Here is a 17,195-nt window from a genome sequence, read left to right as displayed (position 1 = left end):
AGCTTATCTCAATTACCAGAGACGGATAAGAAACGTCTTCTGTATCATCGGGAATAAAATGTTCCCGATATAACGTTTCGAACGTTGTCGTTTCGAGGTCGAGAATGAAGAAAGCCACCAAGTTTCTGTCGTTGATCTCTTTTTCTGATTTCGTGGAGTTTGATTTAAATATGGTGGACCGATCGTTTCGTTTCCATCTCTGATTTCATCGTGAAACACGGACTCGAACGCGTGGCCGCTATCGTCGCTAACGCAAGAACCCCGAAGTTAACCCGCAATTTAGCCGCAGAACGATCGTTCAAAAGAGACGTCTCGCTTGATGCCACTTAACGAATCCCCGACTGACTCGGCTCGTGCTCCGTTTCCAGATGCGACGATTGCTCTTCTCGCGAACACGGAATCGGTCGTGATTAAAGTTTCAGGGGCGGAATAATTCATGACTCGGTTCGGGCCTTTCAATGAATTCATTCGAATCGTCGCTTCAGCTGCCTTGGACTTTCCTCGAATTCAATTACACGAGTTCGTTATTCGCCTATCGCTCGTCATTTAATCAGTGTAACATAAAATGGGTACCTAATGTCATTGCTTTATAATAGTTCCGAGCAAAGGGAAGGAAAATTAAATTTACGCTTTAGTAATTTAAACAAATTTGCATTACTAAATTACACGTACACGGAGAGGAATGCCGAGATGTTGAAAATTCTCACGATAAATCACGGTTACAGGGTTGACAGGGTGACGCGTATGATTACACCCTGTCTCTTAGAGGCTATAAATTTCTTCACGCTCGCTATCCACCTTCGTTCTAGGATTCTACAGGTATTCTCGGGGTCCCGTTTCATCGAGGACTTCGGGGATAACCGTGACGCACGGTCTGCCAGCGTTTAATGGGTCGGCAAAGGCGAGCGACTCCGAATAATCCTGATGTATCGTTTACTCGCTCGATGCTGCTTCGAGCGTAGAAAGGCGGGATTCCATCGACGGGAACGCTCGCATCTTCGCTTTCTTCGAAACATACCGTCTAGTTTCTGGTTTCTATTATTCCGAACGATCAGGTGTATCATAGATAGGAATTCACTTGGGTCGCTCGGTTACTAGGATTCGTGAATCCTACGCGTTGTCGGATCTCTAATCTCCTTGTCATTAACGCGAATCCAGCTGTCCCTCGAGCTGTGGGATAACCATTACTTTCGAATCACTGGTTCGGCCCTGTCATTTGGCCAGGCCACAAATTAACGCGACTAACCATAACCGTAACGTTCGGTTAAACGCACCTTCCATCTCGGGCCCTGCAGTTAGAATCTTGACCGGGTACTTTGTTTTTTTTTTTTTTTTAATCCATCAAACATCCAGCCACGGAATTACGGGTTACAACGTTATTTTTCATGCAAACGCGATTTTTCACCGTCGTTTCCTACAAGTTGGCTCGTTTTAATTAATTGAGGAAAAGGTTTATTATTTCGGCACGTGGGTTTGATGCGCGATGGTTCATCGGGTCGAAGCAATTTTCTGTTTGTCGAGAATATAATTTTCGTCAAACAGGAAGGGGGATGGTCGGTATATTTCCGAGATAAGACTACAGCTTGCCCGTTAGGATCTACTGTTCGCCCGACAGAGACCCTACTCTCTCGTGTGAAATTACTTCGTTTCGCGGGCTTACTCTTATCCCCCGGTGCCACCCTTTCTTACCGTGTATCCTCATTCAGCCGGGATCTCCCTGGAAATAAAGTAGATACCTTTCCTATTTTCGCATCCGGAAAATTGCAATACCTCCGCCACCGGGTGTCCTCCTATTTCGTCCTTATAAATCAGTCTGAAACTCTGCTACCCCGTTAATCGCGTCGCAAAATTTTCCATTTCCTCGTCGCTAATTTATTACGAAAACTACCGAATTTTCTCACCTTTTCTCGCATCGTGTTAATCGAACGACAATTTAATCAGGAAACACTCGATCTCGTGTTTCCTTGTCGCCAGCGATCCGCTCGATGCATTCCGGTAGGCGGGCAAAGCTGGTTGAACGAGTGCCGGTTCTTAACGCAACAAGCTCCTCGCGCGTTTATCTAATTATTATAATTGCACGATTATTCTTGGTCGAAGGAACCGTGGCACAGGGCGAGATCCCATGCCTCGCAGTCTGTTCGGCCTGGTAGAAAATAAATGAAAAGAAGCAACGGGATATATATGGAGCGGCACACGATAGAATCTCCTGCCGGTCGAAGTCGTGATGCGAACGATCACGAATTCTTTCCTTCCTTTGTGTATCGGCAATCGTTGAATTCTTTCCGCGCGTCCGTATTCTGCGTCGTTCGCGTAATAATCGTTGGTATTTTGCACCAGATCGTTCCTTTATTTTTATACATCGCGAATCGAGCCGTTCCGCGTAACGAACCATCGTTGGTTTCCATTTTTCTTTTTCCAGGAATTTATGTTTCTTCTTGTCGAATTCGATCGAGGTGTCGAAGCGTTTATTTGTGTATATAAATGTATTTTTTGAGGTTGGAAATAGTGATTAACGGAGAATCGATGTTTTTCTTTGCTTCAGGTAAATGGTGTCCGCGTAGGGAATGGAGTTCGCCGCCAGACGCGCAACGAGCGGCGAGCGACGCGCGTCGCGGCGTTCTTTACTCTTCCGTCTTCCTCGGTAGTCCCGGTAAGTCTTACCAACTTCTCTCTTCTCAATTCTCTCAAAACTTTCACCCTTCTCTAAATTGAATATCTTGGCGAAATACGAGCGTACCGAGCTCGCGCGCATTCCCCGCTCCAATTTTACCCACTCGTACGTTATCCTTAATTAAAGCGCTCGCGTTCAGCTGCTTAATACCCGCGGCGTTTCGAGCGTCGTTAAGCGTCGCGTACAGGTACGTGAATTTCGGTGTCGATTGATCGTCACGGACCAGGTGGAAGAAGAAGCTCGAGAAACGAAGAATCATGACGAATACGAAAAGCAAAGTACGGTGCTGTGTTGCGTGTGCGGACAGCACCAGCAGCGCGTGCATAGTACACGCGATTTACGTTGCTCCCAGTGGGTGGAGCGCAATCGTTCGCGGCATAAACAAGTTTTAATCGTGCCTCGGGCATTCGCCGGGTTGAATAAATATTGATATCGGCCGACGCGACGGCCAATCAGAATCGGGGCTTATAAAGCAAGCCGCTTACACACCCGCCTGTCTATCGCGCGACGTGCACGCGCGTCACCTATTTCATCATCGCGCGTTACGTCGTGCAAAAGTATTATTTCCAGCCTTGAAACGTAAACCAAGAAAGGTGGTACTTGGTGCGATATTTAAAGTGACGTAAAGAATTTTAAAATATTGCAACCATCGCGGTAATTATTATAACAGCGATCTTAGAAAAGAAAGCTTGAAAACTGTTAATTCTTCTGTTGAAATCGATAACGCGAGAGTTTACTGTGGATCGGTAGCCGCGCAAAGTCGAGCGTCCGATAGCCATCGATACCCGTCTAATTCACGCGGAAGGGATCGCGATCCTGTCTATCCACGATTTCTCCTTTAATTAAATTACGCGACCGCCAAGGTGGGCCCCGATAAGGGGACGTAAATCACTTTCAGTCGATAAGTAATCGAACGATTCCGAGAGACGTCCAGGAGGTTCAGTTGGTCGGTGGAAAGACGACGCGGTATATCGCGCATGCTCGCGCAACCAGCTTCCCTCTTTCCTCCGTGTCGCGGTTCCTCTTTGCTCCTCTTCCTGTGTGGATTCGAAGGAAACGGAGGGAATATGAGCGAATGCCAGAGAGGTAGAAGAAGAAGAGAAGAGCGCGGCGTCGGCGAGTCAGGGTCGAGAAGGAGCCAGACAGAGAAGAGGGAGTCCTGGAGGGCGAAGGGAAGGGTTGGGTGCTAGAGACTCCGACAGGACGAAGAAGATAGACAGAGGGGAAAGCCGAAGGTGAAAGAGAGAAATCCACGTGGCGTCTCCATGGCAACGAGGCGAGGCGGGAATGCGACGGTAACCATGGCAGCAACGGGTTCCTCTCTCGGACCGACCTGTCTGTCCCTCTTTTCTGGTACCCTCGTCCTCCTCGTGTTCTCCTCTCTCATCTGTACCTCTTCCTTCCGCCCACGGTACGAGAACCACCAGCACCGACGGGATCCGCGAAGAAAAGGTGGAGCGCACTTGGATCTGCGCTCTGGAGAAAGCTGCTGCTTCCTCTTGCTTCTTCTTCCACCTACCTCCCAACCCTCCTCCCCTTTTATTCCTCTCTTCTTTTAACCACGATAATAGGAGTAGCGATAGCGCGTCTTTCTATGCTACTCAATCGACTGAGAGGCTAATGAATGAGAAAGGAATCATAGAAGTTTAATTAGAATCGCGGTACAAGCTACCGGCAAAGTTGCTCTTCTGAATCAGGAAAACTCATTGAATCGCACGAACGATCGTAATTATTTAGGGGAAAATTAATAACACGGAATAGCTGAAAAAATTTTACAGGAAATAATAAGTAAAGCGAAACGATAGCTGGTTATCTCGTTGCCATAAGATTCATAGTTAACGATGAACTGATAAATTCGAAGGCGTTTGTCTATTCCGTCTCTCTGTTTCACGTGTGCTTCGTTCCTCCCGGTCTCTGGTGCCGGTTTCAATTCGTTAAAACGTCAGCTTGTTCCGCGGCGTTGCGTTAACGCGGTTGTTTAATAATAAAAAGAGCCGCGGGGTCGTATTAATTAATCGAAACGCGGAAACGGGGGATAAATTTTATCTCGGTCGCGCGTACCTCGACTGTTAATAATGAATCGTTAATGCTAATTTTTGATTTATGCGTTCATAATCTTTCCCCCGGACCCGTCTCTCTGTGGCTAGATCATACCCCGACCGACCCCACCACCCCCGCCCCATATCCCGGTGCACATACTCGCGTTGTTCCGGATGCGTGTTTTTGAACGCGACCGATATCGGTGACTGAATTAAACGACCGACCGGAAGCTCGGGATAAATTTTGTCGCAGGATACGCCGGTTATTAATAACGACTATTTCCTAGCAGTTCGTTAATAGGACCGCAACAACGATTGCAATTTACGCGCGTACCTCGCTTTGTGTGAAATTTTCGCGCGCGGTACGCCGCATAATTTCACCGTCCCTTTAGCAGCGTTCGGAGACAAACGTTTCCCAGAACCGATCGAACGTGCGCGGTTCGCGAAACCGATGTAAAAGTTGCCGTTTAAAATTACCGAGACGCGAGTCCCGCGCGCTTTGAATCTCCTCTCTCGGATACCGAGAGGAACGCGGACGGCACGGCGCGTTGAAAAAGCGCGCGGGGCAGTTTAAAAGCTATCGACATTCTTCGACGCGGAAACGTGGCTGTACGCGTCGTTCGACGAGGCGCGAGAGAGCAGATATCCCAGGGACTTGGAGCAAGTTCGCGAGGTTGATTATGTATGACCGTCGAGGAGGAATCTCGGTATTCCTCTCGATACGTCGCTGAACTGAGAATCGAGTTTCTGCGTCGACGACGACATTACCTCGTTCGCGTTATCCCCGATAATATATTTTCGTCGAACCATCCATTACCGGCCGGCCGTACGTGGGCCTCCTTAATGCGGTGCCGTTGTTATTTTCAGTTTCGTTAAGTTACGCGTCGAAGAGGCGTTCCTCTTCGAAACCGAGCGACGGAACACGATGGAACGCGACGTCTACAGAATCGAGCAGATTAGCGTCGCGAAACGGATCGACATGCTCGTTTCGCGACCTCGTTCTAATTCCTTTCCTCCCCTTCGCTTTCTTCATTGGTTCATTCTCTTTCTTTTTTTTCTCGACCAGTTTAGACGGGATTCGAGATCCCTGACGTCAATCCCGGTTATTCTGTTTATCTTCATGGGATAGAATCAGATTCGAGAAAATAGACTTGATTACGTGAACCGTTTCCATGTTTTTTCCTCCCCCTCTCTTCGTCTCATTTATCGCGTTCGAATTGTGTTGGTTATTCTTAGTTGCTTAAATTTCCCTCTTTTTCCACTCTGCGAAATTTCAATGGCAACGTAACCAGGGTGCGAGTAAATGGATCACTTTGCTCAATTCTCGTCGAAAGACAAGTTGACCATTCGCTTCCATCAAATCTCGTTACGCGTACCCAGTAGGTTGGTCGAAAGGTACAAGAGATTCAAGGGTGCAGAGGAAAGGGTATAAAGGGTGGAAACTGTCTCTGTTTGGTTTTTCGTGGGTCGCGCATCATCCCGGGATCGGTGCTCTAGGCTAACCCTCTCCTCCTTCGCCACCCTTGGAGCTCACGCTGCAATGGCACACGGCATGGCTCCCTTTTCCGGTGAGTGTAGCGTAATGTAAGGGTTGCTCCCGCGTCGGCGGTGTTCCGGGGGGAGGGTGAGAGAGTTTAAAACCCCTCGGGGCTTGAGGTCCAGGCCGGTTAGATTTATCGGATGTTTTGGTTGGCGGCCATTGTTAGCCGCCCTCTCTCCACTCTCTTTCCCTCTTTCGCTCTTCTCTACGGCCAGTGGCGTAGTCGATTCCGTCCAATAGGGAGGCATTTTTTACCCTTTTTTCGTTACCTCTCGAATACCCGACGACCATATATAGTATATATATGTACACAAAGATCGAAGACTCCGTAAAGCAATAACGTGTTAAGAATAATGCGACAGTTCACGGTTTCCTGCTTTCCCCTCGAGCGAAAATTTATTTTCTTCCTTCCACGATCTTTCAGCGAAACGATGTTTAAATTAGAGAAATCATCGACTTAGATTCGTGAACTTGAAATCGAAATTCCAGCTACGCTTTTGCGCTTTGTTCCGCGTGGAAACACTCGTTCGTACCGAGTCTCTTGGTAACGCGGATCTCCGTCAACCCCTGCGCTATTGTACACGGTGGTTTGAACGATGTTCAAGCTCGCGACCCTTTTCGGTTCAACCCTCGCAACCGCAGTTCCTCTCTTTACCCGTTCTAGCCGGTACATCATGCGATTCTACACGGTGGAACGCTGTCTCGGCCGGTGATCGATGCGGTCTTATAATTAGCTCGCCTTAAAAGCGAGCTTCCACCGTTCTAATTGCACGCTGAAAAAGCCCCTTTGTATTACCGGGCTGATTTCGAATAGCCGTGGCAGAAGGTGTTGGCGAAACGGTGTCTTGGTAATTTCCTTCAACGCATCCCCGGCCCGGTCGACTGATACGTCGACGATCGAAACGTCATTCCGTCGGCGTGAAATCATCATCGTGGTCGTCGGGCTAGCGGGTTATAACCGATAGTCCGTGGCAAGGAAGGAAGAAGTTTCAGGCAGGAGGGTTTCTACGGTGAGGCCGCGCAGGGCCACCTCGTGTTCTTCGATTAGCAGCAGACCGACCCGACCATGACCTCTCTCCTCTCCTCTTCTCTTCTCTTCTCTTCTCTTCTTCGGCCTGCGTACCATGCCATAGGTGGAGAAGATTCTCCGGCTCTTTCATTCTCTCTACGTTCCCTTTCCGTTTCTCTCGTGCTCCATCTCGCGGCACTGATTGGACGATCCATCACCGGCCCTCGTCTCTTTCTCTCGCGTCTCTGCCCTCTCTTTCCTCGTCTCGTCCTCCGCTCGTTTCCTCTGGAACCTCTCTTACGGTGGAACCGGACATACGTTCCATCCGCCTATGTATGCGCGTCGCTACGTGTGTACCACGTGTACGTACACAGGTAAATACATGAAAGCTAGCAGGAGAAATATTCGAGGAGTACAAAGTACAGGGAACAATGTTTCACTCTTCTCGATTTTTCGAGTTGCTTGATTAAGAATCGAACGGTTTCTTGTTTCTTTCTATTGAATTTCCAAAATTCTTGCGTTTATTTTGAAGATTTTTCGTTATTCCATTCGCTTACATGGCGAACGCGCGTACTCGGTCACTCAGCAACAGGGAACAGAGCGGCGAGTCGCATACCGGCGACCATCGCCCAAAGGGGCGGCCATTCTCGCGAAAAGGGTGGGAGGGTAATTGGTTCCCATGGAGGCAGAAAACGGCTCGCTTGAAAACGTCTCGTCGAAACTGCATGCGTTGAACACTGGCTCGAAGGTAATGCGGACCCGGATAGAGGAAGAACTTGAGAGGCAAAGGTGAATGAGCGTTTGTTGGAAAAGTGATTCGATGGACGATGAACGCGCATAATTTAAAGCAGAAAAATTTAGATAAAAATAAGGGAATCATTTGATCCAATTTCGCACAAATCACCCGAAATCAACGATCAAACTGATCCTCTGTTTCCCAACGAGTTTCGTAGTTGGTGCAAGTATCAAAAAAAAGGTGGGGCGAAAAAGTAAAAGAAGAAAGCTGGAACGTCAGCGGGATTAAAGGCACAGAGGGGTAGAGATACGGGTAAAGCAGAACGGGGTAGAATAGTGGTGGTTGGAACAATCGAGCCGTCGCGTGATGATACGGCGAGTTAAAAAGAGAAAAGAACATAGGAAAGCGAAAGGAAGTAAGGAGACGAAGAAGGAAGGCGACAGGCCGATAAACGTGATACACGTCGCGGGATATACACACAGCCGTGCTGCCTGCTGCTATCCACGGTCCGTATTCATTAGTTCCTTACTCAAAGGCACGGAAATAGTTCCGGAGTTGCGGGAGGCACAAAGCACAAAGCTCTGTCGCGGAACAATGAGAGATAGCAGGGGGTGAGTGAGAGAGGAGCGAGAGGTGTAGCCATACATAACAGTGATAGCCGCGAGAGGAAGAGAGAGATAGAGGGAGGGTGAACTGCAGATTTCATGAAGTCGAAGATAGGCACAATGGTTTAGCTCGCGAGAATGCCACCACTTCTCTCTCTATCTCTGTTCTTCCGTTCGGTATCTATCAGATTGTCCAATAAGTTCGTGCTATTTTTTATTATCAATCTGTTCAGATTTTAAGGCTCGGTTTCGAAATAATATAAACATGAAATCAATATTCAACTTCTTCATTTTGAAATATTCAGTAACATGAATATTCTCTCCTCTCTCTCTACAATATTCATACGCGTTGAATATATTAATGCGCCAAGAGATATGTAAAGCGTGTTTGACTGGGAGCCACCCGCGACTCTGTTCTCGCTTCTCGGCGGTTGGGCCGGGATGCAATATTAGTGAAATGTGTCTCGAAGCGTGCCCATGTGCGGCAGCGATATTAAACAGCAGCCGTCGTTGCATCTGCGTTTCCCGTTTGCTCCGCACCCGTGTTACCATCCAGAATGGACCTGAGTCTACCGTGGTCTTCTTCGAATTTCACCTACGTTCCAAACTTTCCCACCGGTTATCGACTGGTTGCTGGAATCTTTATATTTTCCCTGGCAACGACAGAAGCATCGCCGTTAGTTGGACGATATATTTCGAAATATGAAAATCCGCGGGACCACGGGGATGATGGTCCTTGCAGCAGCTGCGCGTAATGGCAACCTACACAAGCTTCCCAAGAAAATGAATCATTTTTCCTAAGAATATCTTCGTAACTGTATCGTTGTCGCCACGCGTTCGTCTTCCTAGTCGCAGTTGGACGACTTTAAAAGCTCTACCCCTAGAAGCGGTGCGTTTCGTAAAGCGTCGCGACGGGGAGATCCGTTCGAGTATCGCTAGCACCCGCGCTGGCATGGAACAAAGAAAAACACGGTGGAATAATTAAAACGTGGAATTTACGAAGGGGCTGAGCGAGTTTGCCGGCTGCGTCATCGGAGCGGACAAAGAAGAGTGAGAGAAAGAGAGGACACGCGGAGGTGGAGGGACGAGCGCCAGGAAAATACACACGGAGAAGCGGAGAGACAAAAAAAAAAAAAAATTGTGGAAGAGAGGAATATAGCTTGAAAGTGTGCTAGCAGAGGGTGAGCGAAAGCTATATGGAATAGAGGGTGGCAGGAGGGAAGGGTGGTTTCTCGATGTAGCACGGTACAGCACGGTACAATCGGTGGTACCGGCACATGGGCACACGCCAACTTGTACTATCTCTCTCCCTCTTTCATTTTCGTCTTCCTGTGTTCTCTTTCTCCACCTCCACATCCACATTCACCTCGAACGTGCCCCTGCACGGAGTTCTCCCAACCTACGGCCCAGCCCCGGCAGCAGCAGCAGCAGCAGCAGCAGCAGCACCCAACCCAGACCCTGGGGCTGTCAAACGCAGGCCGAATCTTCTTCTGCTCGTGACAGCCTGGAAATGAAGAGAGTGCCCCCGCGTGGCGTATCCTACCCGCTTTCCTATGTACGTTAACGCGCGTCCTAGGAATGTACGTTCTGTTCTCACACGCGTGTCCACGTTATCCCTTTAACGTGTACGTGCGGACCCCTGGCCTGTGTGACGAGCACCGGGTTCAACGGAGGTCGCTGCTCCTGCCTTCGTCTCTTTCATTTTCGTTCGTCCTTTCATTATACCCCCCCAACCCCTCGGCCCCCTTTTAATTTTGTCCGCGTCTGGATAGATTCATTTTTTTTTTTTTTCTCCTGCTAATTCGTCTGTAATTGTTCTCTCTGTCGATCGAAGCTCCGCGAAATTGCTCGACAAAGGTACGTCGAGGTTTTTCTCAATTTTTTTTTTTTTCGAATAGGAAATGAGAATCATACGATCCGTCGATGTATATTCAAATCTTCGATCACGAATTTCAAGTTGCATTTTTTCGGAGGTACATTTAACGGGTTTGATGGAACTTTCAACTTTTCTCCTGGATACTTTGAAGGATGACTAAAGAGGCTCTGGCCACCGATTACAAAGCGCTTTTCGAGCGCGATCATTAGCGCAATTATTATTGTGTCGGAGCACAATGCGCGCACTGGCATCCTCGAGTACACAATGGACGGTGAAGCTGAAGAGGCGGAGGATAGAGAGCGAGAGGCTGGAAACAACGGAGCTCGGTATACTCTTCGGTTTCACTGGAAAATAGAGCGAAACTATGGGCAAACCGTTAAGAAGTCGGCCCCGGTCGGTTCGATACGGATAATTAACGCGTCTCCTCTATCCTTCGTCTCGTCGAAGAAACTATAAAAGTCAGGGATAAATTTCAACGGTGTATCCGTTTACAGGGAAAACGGTACAGCTACGGTATAGTCGCCGCGTGACAATCGGCTATGGAAATTCTAAAAGGAATTCTTCAGGCGTATTCTTGAAACGCGCAACAGACAAGAACAAGCTTTTCAAGAAGTAACTGCCTGCAGGTTCTTTGAGCCGTATACACAAGCCGAGCGTAGTCGGGACCGAGTACCGACCGCATCGAATAGTCATTCCAGTCCTGTTCGACGTTCGACTAAAGTATGTCCGATGCTGAATTGCCGAGGGGTACTGGCGCGAGAGAGGTATATCTATTAGAACGTACTTGATGCGTTTACATCGTCGTACAAGAGAGCGTCGCATATACCTCAGCCGATATTACCGGTACCGTCGGACGTGTTATTACGGCGTTACATTCCATCGTACACGGAATCCGTCGCGTTCGATCCGCGGGTACAATGATCCTCGTTGTTCCGCCTTTCTTTCTCCTCCTCGTACCTGGACCGTTGGACGGTTTTGCGCGACCATGCTTTCTATTCTTCGCGTCGACGATCGGTCGTGCACTCGACGTTGGACACTCCTTGAAAAAAAATTCTTATCGATGCTCGTCGATCCTTTGACCAAATAACGGTCCTAGCTCTCCTTGTCTACTTTTCATTCGTTTTATTATTGTTTTATTCCGCCCTGTTGCGCGGCAGCCTCGCCCACGTCGATAAATCGCGTTTATTATTAGAAACGATACTCCGCGTCGTAATTCACCATTCGATGCAGGTGACTTTGCTGTTTTCTCGCAGTTGCATTGTTCTTCTTTATAAATTCTGGTTTTTTCTTTCAACGTGATTTATCTGAGGAATTTTGAGATACTCCTGAAAAGTGGTACACAATTTGTCTTTGAATAAAATCAGGAGAATATTTTTGTAACGGAGCTAAATTGCGGGTTAATAGTCAGGTTTCATCAAAGGTGCGAGAACAAGGTACTCGGAACTTATTACTCCGTTTCGTTATCTGTTCGCCGGCGTGTTTCTCAGGCCGCCCTATTAGTTCTTCGTGTCCAGAGGATCCATACGGACGCGTCCTGCGCTTTTTCTGTCGTCCTCGTGGCTCGTCCTCCGACGAAATGTTGACCGGGAGCCCGGTTGAAATACTGCGACTCGATTTCAACACCTCGGCGTCGTTAATTAGCCGTGCCACTCGAGTTTTATTCCGGCAGCATCCTCGTCGTTTAATTACAACCGGGGTACACGACAGACGGAGAGAAACGGGGGTTAGGAGAGGGTCGAGCGCGTGTGCTACACGCTCCGAGGCTACCTGCCGGATACGACACACCGACTAACACGGTATCGGCTGGTATCGCCGCTATCAGCCAGGTAAAGCAGGTATACGCGGCTCGTCGTCTCGATCGATCAGCTTCCCGATCCGATAATGAGGCTACAGCGGTTGAAATTTAAATTCTACCGTGGATTCGTTGATTATTTTTTAATACAGGTAATATTTTTCTGTCCTCCAAAAGAGAGTATCTACTTTCTCCTGGTTGTTTGTGAATCTATCACGAGCGTAGCCGCTAGTTGACGCGCAACCTCTCACGAATCATCCCCCAAACGTCGGGACCCCCCTTCGAGTAATCGCTCTTCTGTTTGTTTGTTGTTCTGGTTTGATTCTTTCGCGAGGCGTACCGTGAAGGGGTCCGCGGTATAGGTCAATGGGAAACTAATTGTCGGCGTTTCGAGGGTGCGCGCACGGTCTGGGGGGGTTTCCGTTGCTGTTTCGAGGGTTGATTCGAGGGTGCATGGGGAAGTCCTGGCCACTCGACGAGAATCGACTCGAAGGAACCAACGCTGGACTCGAGTGTGTTCGAGAAACAATACGATTCTTCCCTTCCTTACGCTCTCATTTTCAGTGCGCGTAAATATTTTTCTTTTCTACGTTATAATTCGAAATTCCAATTCTCCACTGGCAACCGGGTAACCGCGATAAAGATGCCAATATCGATGAAATAGTATGCCGGTGCTCTATGCATTAAGGGAATGCAGAGAATCGGGGGCGTGGTAATGGAAGACAGCTACCATCTGGGGCATCCGGGCATATTTATATCCGCGAACGTTTCGCATCATCGTAGGCGGCGTAAAAAATTCTCGAAATTGCAGCAGGGCCCTCGCTCGAGGCCACCACTTACCGCGTTCTTTAAGCCCTCTATCCCGGGCCAACATGTAAAGTACCGATATTATGTATTTATTATAATGCGATCCAGACTCAGGCCGATCGAGCCGACCGCGTTGTTCGAGGGCCCTCCAGCACGAAGAGGATCCGACGCGAGTGAAAGAGAGGGAAGAGACGAGGAGGAGAAGAGGGATAATCAATTTATCACTGCAGGTGCCTCCGCGCATTTACATACACGAGGACCGACGGTCCGTGGTCGTCGTTACCTCGGCGTCGTCGCTCTTTTCGCATTCTCCGCGCAGTTATTCGCGCCGCTACAAATTGCCGCGCTGAAACTCCATGCAAATTTCCTCTTTGATCGCTTTACACGGTCGATCATTTGGCCGCACCGGGAAAAGTAGCGGGTACCGAGTTTTCGATACGCTTGAATATTCATCCTCGATAAATTTCCTCCTTGTTCCTTCGTTTCGTTTAATCTGGGTATCAACCGGGTATCCCTGACGAAGAATCCTTCGCGGTACCCTTGCGAAACCTATACGAAACGGCAAGGTAATGACCTTGGCCCAGCTCGGAATCGGAACGTTTATAAATTCGTCGTATTCATTAATCACGATGAGACAGGGGTCGCGGGTCGAAAATAACTTTTATGTAACTCGTGGAACGTTGACGCGGTGAAGATCAACGTCCTCTATCGACCATTTTAATAGGGCTGTTTCTGTAATATCTGTTTCTAATTATATTGCAAGAAGCATTAATTTTTAACGAGGGCAAAGTCGTCTATTTATAATACTTTCTGTCCATTTCAAGTTCGATCCTCTGACCACGCGCTGGATCTATTTCTCTGATCTCTCTTCAAGTTTATCAATCCTGTTTCAATGTCGCGTTAAAACATCCCGGAGAGAACACGTCGGTACAGTTAACCGAGCCGCGCGGATTCGAATAAAATTCTATACCGATTATCCCAGGGGGACATCGGATCCGTCGTAAACGATCATCGTTTCCCGTGTTTCCCGTGTCGACTCGGCGAATCCCCGGGAACTTTTTTTTTCGCCGCGATTTCAGCGACATCGAGTCGAGGGAAGGCGGTAAAATAATCGTAAAGTAACGGAAGGTCTCGCCCACGCGACGCTGCATATTCGTCGAACACCTACTTCTTCTATCTGCATATCGGCCAGCACGAGACTCTTTCCCTTCCCGTTTTCTCGCGATCCGCTCGTTTCGGCCTCTCGTGAGATAGCTACGTGCCGTGCGAGCCGTTCCATACCGCCATAAGGGGTTAGGTTTACGAGCCGAGCCCGGGTGTCGATATCGTCGTCGTTCACCTCGTCGTGGTCGTGTCGTTTCCAGCCTGCCTGACCTCGCTCCTTCCACATCCGTGCATCCTGTCTTCGGCTATTTACTCGTTGGAAATCTGTTTCAAAGTTACTCACCGGTTCAGCGTTCACTTTGGTAAGAGGGAAATCGACGGTTTACAGGGAGTAGCTATTCTTCGGGGTGACTTATGCGTCGAGTCAAAGACGAGGACGATTCTCGGGCGGCGAAGAAAGAAAGGGGAAGAGAAAATTTCGGTATCCGACTGGTTGTCGTCGTGGCCGTTTACATGGTGCTCGTTTTTGTCGCAGCTGTCGCTGTTTTGTCTGCGATGAGCTTCTGCCGTGGCTAAGGCTCGCGGCAACCAAGCCGAACGCCTTGTTTTTGCCGCTATTTTCGTGCCGTTAAAAATGCATCCATCGGGACGCGTCAACGTGCTCATTCGCCGTCGCGTCGTCGACCTTTCCTCGGCATCCTCTTCAACACGGATGCTTCTTCATCGTTGACGTTCAACGTGTCACACCGTGACTCTTCCCGAGAAGTATCCGACCCGACGTTCCTTTTCTTTTCTCCGTTGCATCATTCGTCGGATATACACCGCGAACGGAATCGACGGTTATTCGTCGTTCGGCTATTTCAGTTTTCGAGGGTGCCTTCTTCGCGGTCCCGTCGCGACCATCCACTTTTCAGTCGGACGAAAATAATAGAAACTAATCGTTCGCCTCTGTCCTCCCGATCGGCGATCCCTTGATCCCGACCGGACTTTACACGGTGCGGAGAAAAAACCCTCGATCGAATTGAGAGACAAGATGAAAGACGGAAAAAGAGGAACGGGTAACGAAGAGAGTAGAAAGGAGACAGAAGCTGGGAGATACGCGTTGCCCGGAGGTTAGACGTACGTAAGATGGAGTCTGGTTTGATGGAATGCTGCCTCCATCCCACGAACACGCACGGCCCTCCTCTAACTTCTTTCCTCCCGTTCCTCTCTTCACGGGATGTTCAGCACCTCTCTCCCACCTTCACTGAAACATATGTGTGCGAGCCTGTGTTAAGACGACTCTCGCGCTTTCGAGAGCCGACCAAAGAGTCTCTGGAACAGCGGGGAACGAAGGAAAGAACGATCCGTATCCACCTAAGGCAGCCAATGAGACGGACCGCCATATTAGGCGGTCGTATATGCGCCGCGAAACGTTCCGCGCGTACGCTTCAAATGGAGATAATAATCGCGCGAAGCTGATTAGACGAACGTCGTGGATTCCTAGACAGCTTTCCAATCACCGACGCCACTTCGCGATCCTTATGGGTTCTCGGTGTCTCTGTGTATGCTCGTATTAGGACCACGCTGTTATTAAGCCTTCGCGAAGAGTTATTTGACGAAAGTTTTCGTCGTACACCTTCACCTTTCCAAAACCTGTTGTATACTAGCTGCGTTCTCGCAAAAATTTTAATGGCTTAAAACGCGGTAACTCGGCCACGATCTCCTGCGACCAGGGTACAATCTCGCGCCAGGTATTGTTCGATAGAAACCGGGGGTCCGACGAGATGGCAGATCCGGCAGAGATAAGCGTACTCCGGATGATGTATCGCCGGCGATGCCTCGCTGCGCCAGTTGATCGTAAGTACCCGTTTCGACTCTCGGTACCGCGCCGCTTCCCGTTCGAGCACCCTTGAGATTCGAGCGAGCCATTCGATATCCGCTACAAGCTGTTTCATACACCACCCCTTACCACCATCCGAAAGATTGCTTCGTCGAAGATTGTTGTAAATGATTTTGGAATTTTCATGAGAGTTAATGATTTTTCGTGAAACAGAAGTAAAGTAAAATAAAGAATAATTTATTTTCCCCAATGGAGGATAGGACGGTCGACCTTTCTGGCTTTCGACAAACTTTCCATTACACGTCCGATCCCTGACGGGACGATACACGGTCACGCCCCCATAACGCGCCCTTGCCCCACAGGGATGTAAGTCACCGGAGCACTTAAGCGAGTCCAGACTAGCCGCTGAATAACGCGGCGCGTCCAAAAGACGGGCGGCAACAAACTACCTTTTTCTACATCGTCCTCTTCCCTTTCCGCTCCCTCGTGGTTGAAATTTTTCTTTCTATACCCGTCGGTCGTCCATGACGAAAACTGTTCGTCTGGACAGGAGGAAAAAGCAAAGCGTGTTAATCGGACGGAAACAAGAGACTATGGAAATAGAAAGGGTGAACGGTAAATCACGTTTACAACGTTCGCCGAAGTTATCGACGGGTTTATGGGAAATTAAGGGCAGTTCGAGCGGCGAGCAAAGTCGCGTCATCATCGTCGCTCGAACGATGCCGAGCTTTCTGATGCCTGCTTTTCAGCGGCGAATTTGTCGGCCAGTGTTTTATTATACGGGAGAATTGAAAGGGGCAGGGGGTGGTTGCGAAACGGGTACCGTAATAAAACGGACGGCGAGCGCTAAACGTGTCACTCAACGTCACGGATAGATGCGTGTGGGACGATGGTTCGATTCTAGTCGTAGCGGAGAGTTTTGTTTCTGACCGAGAGCGGAAATTGCATCGAAACAGTTACAACTGTCGCTCGACTCGGCTGCGACTAGCTGAAGCTAGCGATCATCGTCCAACCAGACGGATATTGATTTCCCACCATATTTTTTCCTCTCAAATTCCAAAATAAGTTTATCACAACTTAACCCAATTACGCGTGTCGTCGCGTATCCTCTAAAGAAACTAATGTCCTCGATAATCATTCTCGACTAACAGTGTCTCATCCTCGTGACCGTGGGACATTACAGTCGCGTTGTCC

At 48.8% G+C, this 17,195-nt stretch overlaps 1 protein-coding gene across 5 annotated transcripts in view; it reads left to right on the top strand.

The window, feature by feature from the left end:
• The window catches only part of LOC114875343 (homeobox protein homothorax), a 369,739-nt gene that overhangs the window by 210,073 nt on the left and 142,471 nt on the right, over positions 1-17,195 (top strand). For 4 of the 5 annotated variants that reach the window (XM_029185507.2, XM_029185504.2, XM_029185505.2 and 1 more), the window contains exon 8: positions 2,543-2,650. The exons of the other annotated variant lie outside the window; for it this stretch is intronic. In XM_029185507.2, the coding sequence (XP_029041340.1) occupies positions 2,543-2,650 (108 nt within the window). The remainder of the gene's footprint in view (positions 1-2,542; positions 2,651-17,195) is intronic. 5 annotated transcript variants of the gene reach the window in all.

Source organism: Osmia bicornis, chromosome 15, assembly GCF_907164935.1.
Source record: "Osmia bicornis bicornis chromosome 15, iOsmBic2.1, whole genome shotgun sequence".
NCBI classification, from domain to species: domain Eukaryota; kingdom Metazoa; phylum Arthropoda; class Insecta; order Hymenoptera; family Megachilidae; genus Osmia; species Osmia bicornis.
Note: the sequence above shows the minus strand (reverse complement) of the source record. Positions and strands in the feature narration are given on the sequence as shown.